General features: G+C 49.4%; 1 protein-coding gene across 3 annotated transcripts in view; it reads left to right on the top strand.

The window, feature by feature from the left end:
- The window catches only part of PDSS1 (prenyl (decaprenyl) diphosphate synthase, subunit 1), a 33,368-nt gene that overhangs the window by 18,861 nt on the left and 8,507 nt on the right, over nt 1–6,000 (top strand). For 2 of the 3 annotated variants that reach the window (XM_010859830.1, XM_010859831.1), the window contains exons 7-8: nt 5,173–5,253; nt 5,348–5,461. In XM_010859830.1, coding sequence (XP_010858132.1) covers nt 5,173–5,253; nt 5,348–5,461 — 195 coding nt within the window. The remainder of the gene's footprint in view (nt 1–5,172; nt 5,254–5,347; nt 5,462–6,000) is intronic. The other variant, XM_010859832.1, reaches the window with a different exon arrangement.

The following is a 6,000-nucleotide window of genomic DNA, read 5'->3' as shown; positions in this document are numbered from 1 at the left end:
CCGCAGAGTGGACATTCCACAGGGCAGCGGCGCTTGCTGCCCCGGAGCCAGAACGGGAGCGCGCACTCAGTGAGCCACGCCATCGGGGAGAGACTGCATTCGCTGTCCTCTGCTTAGGAAGCCAAAGACAGGGCCGCACGTGTATTCGTTCATAAAGAGGGCCTGGTCCCTCACAGGTAGGCAGGTACAGGTGGACCTCATTAAAAATGAAATGTCTCAGGCTGTCCACTAGGAGGCAGGCTGCCATCAGCCCTGAACTGCCACTTTTCTTGTGATTTATTCCTGAGCTCCAGAGCTGTTAGAATTAATAAAGCAGGATGCTAGTGTGAGCTCCCTGAATAAAAGTTTTTATATATAAGTGCCTATGGGGAGAGATGTTCCAGAGGTGTTATATATTCAAAACTATTTTTATGTGGTTTTGGTATTTAAACGCAGACACATGGGCTCTGAGAGAACACACGCAAAGCAAATTAGAGACACCAAAAAGAAGGGGTAAGAATTTAAACATCAGAAGCATTAGAGAAGAACTAATGAACCTCAGGACGTCATGGCAATTTGAAGGAAACCTCACAGCTTGCAGTTCATTGTCCTAAGGACTGTTTAATGAAAAATGGTATTAAATCTAAGAGAGGGCTGTTCAGGATTGTTTTGGGACACTGACTGATGTTAAAATAGAAGTAATCTTAAAAGGTGATTGGCTCTTTGTTTCTGTACATAGTCACACAAAATACATTATGTAGTTTACCCGCGAGCACTGTGCCTTGTTCCCCAGAAAGCCTCACGGGAATGAGGCCAGAGGGTCTGGCGGCCCATCCAGTGTTTTCCAGTCAGACGGTAGCTGAGCGGAGATTTGAACCAGAACTGGATATGATAACCCTGCAGATTCATGTATTCATTCATTTTCTCGTTTGTTTTTCCCCTGAATTTCTGTTCTCTCGAGTGCTGCATGTGGCCTGGAATCAGTGAGCTACTGTCAAAGCTGCAGAGGGCCGCCCCAGAGCCTCGGGTTGTGAGTCAGAGCTGGAGAACGCCTACTTTTTATATGATATTCTTATCTAGTCTACACGTAGTCCTTATTCAAATGTTAGTAGCTCTCATAATATTGTTAGAACAAGTGGGAACGTTGTTTTCTGGCCCAGGATCTAGTCTAGGATCTCATGTTGCATTTAGTTGTCGAGAATCTTTTTTTTTTTTTCAATTTGAAATATAGTTGTGTTTTAGGCATATAGGAAAATGATTCAGTGATTATATATATATATATATATGATTATTTCCACTATAGCTTATTATAAGGTATTGAATATAATTCTCCGGCTGTATAGTAAATCCTTGTTGTTTATCTGTTTTACTTATAGTAGTTTCTGTCTCTTAATCCCATATTCCTAATTTATCCCTGTATCCAGTGGTAAACATAAGTTTGTTTGCTGTGCCTCTGTTTCTGGTTTGTATTTAATGATTCATTCTTATTATTTTTTAGATTTCACATATAAGTGACATCGTATAATATTTTTTCTCTGACTTACTTCACTTAGTATAGTATTCTCAAGTTCCATCCATATTGCTGCAAATAGCAGTATTTTATTCCTTTTTGTGACTGAAGGATATTCCAGTGTGTGTGTGTGTGTGTGTGTACACACACACATACACATCTTCTTAAACCAGTTTTCTATTGCTGGGCACTTGGGTTGCTTCCGTGTCTTGGCTTGGTAAGGCTGCTGCCATGCACGCTGGGTGTGTGTGTGTTGCAGACGTGGTGCTAGGCCATGGTGTGGAGTGGGCTGGGCTGGGGCCTGGGCACCGTGGCTGCGGAGCTTGGGCTGTGGCCTGGGACCTGGGCTGCCTCTGTGGCCGGCCTCTCCCAGGACCTGTTGGCCCAGATCCAGCTCCAAGCAGGGGTGTGAGGCGGGCAAACCAGAGCTGTCGGCTGGGGACTGAACCGCTGTGTGCTCCTCCCAGGGGCTGTCTGCCCAAGGCCCATGGTTAACATGGTTGCCTGTTTTCCCACAGCCACGCTAACCAAATGTAGCCTTAGACTTGAGTGTTTGACAGTCTGACAGATGAGAAATGGTGTTACAATGGAGTTCTAATTTACACCTCTCTTTTCTGGTGAAGTAGAACTCCTTTTAAGATGCTGAAGGGCTGCTTTCAGTTCTTTAATTTTTGTGAATTGTATATTCATGTCTTTTGCCCATTTTCTTGATGGGTGGTTGGTCTTTTCTCCTCAGTTTTAAAAAGTTCTTTATATATGAAGAGCATTAACCCTTTATCTGTGATTTTATGTTGAAAAAGTTTTCTCCCAGTGTTTTCCATTGGTTTCTGACAACCACCTGTTTTGGTATTTTTTTAATATAATGGTGGAGCTCCAATAATCTCCATTATTTTTAATAAATAAGACCACAGTACGTATATTAACTCTCATAGTGATGTAAACACACCCTTTAAAGACAGAGATGCTCGATAGATGTCAAGGGCTGTGCCCTTGTCGATGTGATCTTTCTGATGGTTTTGAGGAGAGGTGCAGAGGAGTCTCCTGAGAGGTGTGGTCCTTACCGCCCACCCTCGACTCGTGCGCCCTGTGGCCTGGCTGTGGACCTGCTTCAGACAGAACAGTTAGCTGAGCTCCGCTCCACCCTCCCCAGGACTCAGATGGGGGCCGACTCTGAGGCTGAGACGAGACGCGTGCATGTCAGCCTGCCCCCTTTCTGGTTTGGATTGTGTCCCTTCTGACTTTCCTGGTCAGACAGGCCTCACGGGGCAGGGGCAGCAGGGGAGGGGTGCTCTTCACGCCATCTTGGGCAATCTGAGCAGCAGTGTCTCTTTACTGCCTGGCTTTGCGGGGGCGGTGAGGCGAACTCAGGGCTCTCTGCTTCCTGAGCGCCATGACCGGCCTCTCTGAGCCTCGACTTTGAGGCCTGTTAAAGGCAGCAGATCCATGTGATCGGGACCAGTCTGAGGCAGACCGCCTGGGGTTCGGTCCTGATTTCGCCACCTCCTCATCCTGTGACACCTGGTCTCCGCTGTGTCTCGGCGCCGGCCTCCTCAGTGAGTGGCAACGTGAGAAATCTCAGGATAGTGCCCAGCAGAGTGCTAAGTGGTTGTTGACTTTTACCCTTATCAGCCCCAGAAGAGGTATTTATAGGCTGTTGTGAGATCTAAGATGAGGCACAGTGCTTATCCTATGTACTCCAGACATTTTAATCCATTGAGTTTAGAAATAGAATGGCGTTTTTAAAAATCGACTTCTCAGGAAGGAAGTTTGTATTTCTGTGCTGCTTTGTGCATAGGAAATAGCATCACCCTCTACAGAACTGCTTTATGAGTTATTTCTGTCTAGAAAGGGGATGTCTTTGTTTTCTGGGCTCAGCATGTCCCAGGCTGCCCGAGCCTGGCTACGCACTCATTCTCTCAGCCAGGTTGATGCACTTCTTGACTTCTTTCACAATTTCTGCACTGTCTCCCCCGGTGGTCTCATGGATCCCTCCCTACAGCCCACCGTGGGTCAGTGCCTGCCGGTGGTAAGGTCTCTGCTGTTGAGAGCAGTTGAGTTTTTCATTCACTCAAGTGAGCGGCCGCCTGGCCTTTTACCACGTGTGCGTTTTTATCGAGGACACATGACCAAACATGACACAGGCATGGGCTTCACTCAGTCCCTGAAAACCTGCTCAGGTTATGTGTTCCGGCTGCGGCAGCAGACCAGGACACTCCCCGGCTCCTGTAGGCACAGCAGCGGAGGAGGAGGGCTGGTCACAGTCTCGGCAGACACTCGGGGTTACAGCTAGACGCGCGAGGTGTGCAGAGAGCATGGGTGGCGTCACGTGTCCTCCTTCCAGCCTCTGCTGTGGGCGCTTGTGAGCCTTGGCTTTACAGACGAGGAAACTGAAGCACAGACAGGATCACGAAGGTCACGTGGTAACTGAGGGGCAGAAGCGCAGCCCCCCAGGCTCACTGTGGCGCCCACCTGCCTGTGCCCAGCAGGGTCCCCCATGTCCCCAGAGGCCGACGAAGGAGAGGGCTGAGGTCAGATGGGAGGCCCAGGTCACTGTGGCGCCCACCTGCAGGCTCACTGTGGCGCCCACCTGCCTGTGCCCAGCAGGGTCCCCCGTGTCCCCAGAGGCCGACGAAGGTGAGGGCTGAGGTCAGACGGGAGGCCCAGAAGAGCTCTGTCTGGCTCTCGGGGCCAGTCCAGGCCCTCTCTCCCCTGGAGGAGTGTTCTCTGAAGTGTGGCTGGGCCTGCTTTGCATGCTTAGCAGAGCAGTGGGAAAAGTGCTGAGTAACCAGTGCCAGCTGGGCTTTTTGAGTTTTACAGGAGACTTAGAAGTCCTATTCCCTCAGTGAACAGGGAAAAAAGCTTTTATACAGTTACCTGACTTCTTGTGAGAGAAGCATGGAAACGGTAGGACCGGGGACTGTCCTTAGGTAACGCAAGAATCACACCTGTGTCTGAAGCGTGAGGCTTGAGGCTGGTACAGACACCAAGAAAAAACAGCTTTTCAGAATCAAGTGAAATCAACAAAAATGATTATAAGGACTACAAATGGGGAAATGAAGTATGGCCACATCCTGTGTACGATTAGATCAGATCTCTACTCCTAAAATAAGGGTAAGTCAGTAGAAAAATAAAAATAATGCCAGCAGTTGGGCCAGGTTTGCCAGGCACTGGAAGACAGCATTTCAGATACTGTAGTCTGTTTGGTTTGCACGTCAGAAAGACTGACTAGCAGAACTGGTCTTTTTTTTTTCTTTTGAAAGTCGCTCAGTGGTGTCCAACTCTTTGCAACCCCATGGACTGTCCATGGAATTCTCCAGGCCAGAATAGTGGAGTGGGTAGCCTTTCCCTTCTCCAGGGGATCTTCCCAACCGAGGTCTCCCGCACTGCAGAAGTGGTCTAGTCCTATCTCATTTTTCCCTAAGCAGTGGGAAAGATGGCCTGTCTAGTGAAAAGAGGTGGGAAAGGCGAGTTTTCTTGAAATTTAAAAAAACAGTCTGAGACTGAAGTCCTTTATTCCGTAGGTCACACACACAGGCACTCTCTGATTGGTCTCCTGAGAGCAGTCTCTCCTGGCTGCACACCCAGCCTCATGGCCCCTTTTCTGAGGAGGTGGTGTGAATCCCCGTGGGGCCGCCACCCTGCGTCTGCCCTCCAGCAGCTTACCTCGGGATCCTCTGTTTCAGGTCTCTGTCCTGGGATGCCCTGACCCAGCGGTGCATGAGATTGCCTATCAGTATGGGAAGAACGTGGGCATCGCTTTTCAGGTTGGTCTGCTGCTCTGGAGGGGTGCGGTCCAGCGGGCATGGCGGTGGGGATACTGGTGTGGCGGGGCTGTGACAGCCCTTTCTTCCTCTCCAGCTGATAGACGACGTCCTGGACTTCACCTCGTGTTCTGAACAGATGGGCAAACCGACTTCAGCTGACCTGAAGCTCGGGTTAGCCACTGGCCCCGTCTTATTTGCATGTCAGCAGGTAGGTTTTATGCACTTGCCTGGGACACACTTCCGGGAGGCCCTGTGAGACCGGTACCTGCCGGGCATAGCTGATGGGAAGGTTAGATGAGGTGGGAGCGTTTCTAATAGACCAGAGTTCTAGATGTGATCCCAAGTACGGGACTGAAGCATCCAAGCCAGTCATTTTTGCCTCTGAACTCTGGTTCCTTGTCTGTAACATGGAGAAGATTATAAGCTTCCTTCCAGGGCCACTGTAAGGATGATATTCATGGAGATACTGTGTGCGTTAAGTGCCGTGTGCATTTAAGGAAGCACTGCGATCATTTTCTGTGTGTCTTGGGCACTGACAGGGTAGGCAGTTTCCACATCTCCATTATAGGGCTGGACTTTGTGCATCAGAGCCCGTTAAACAGGCACAGGAAGGCCCCCAGCAGGAGTAATTCTCCAGTTCTAGAAATTTAACCGGACTGTTGGCTGCTCTCAGCGAGCCTCTGCCATTGCCTCAAAAATGTCAAGAGCAGAGGGATGCACTGGGACCACAGTTTCTTCTTGGTCCAG

This window comes from Bison bison, unplaced genomic scaffold, assembly GCF_000754665.1.
Source record: "Bison bison bison isolate TAMUID 2011002044 unplaced genomic scaffold, Bison_UMD1.0 scf7180017864461, whole genome shotgun sequence".
Taxonomy (NCBI): Eukaryota; Metazoa; Chordata; class Mammalia; order Artiodactyla; family Bovidae; genus Bison; species Bison bison.
Note: the sequence above shows the minus strand (reverse complement) of the source record. Positions and strands in the feature narration are given on the sequence as shown.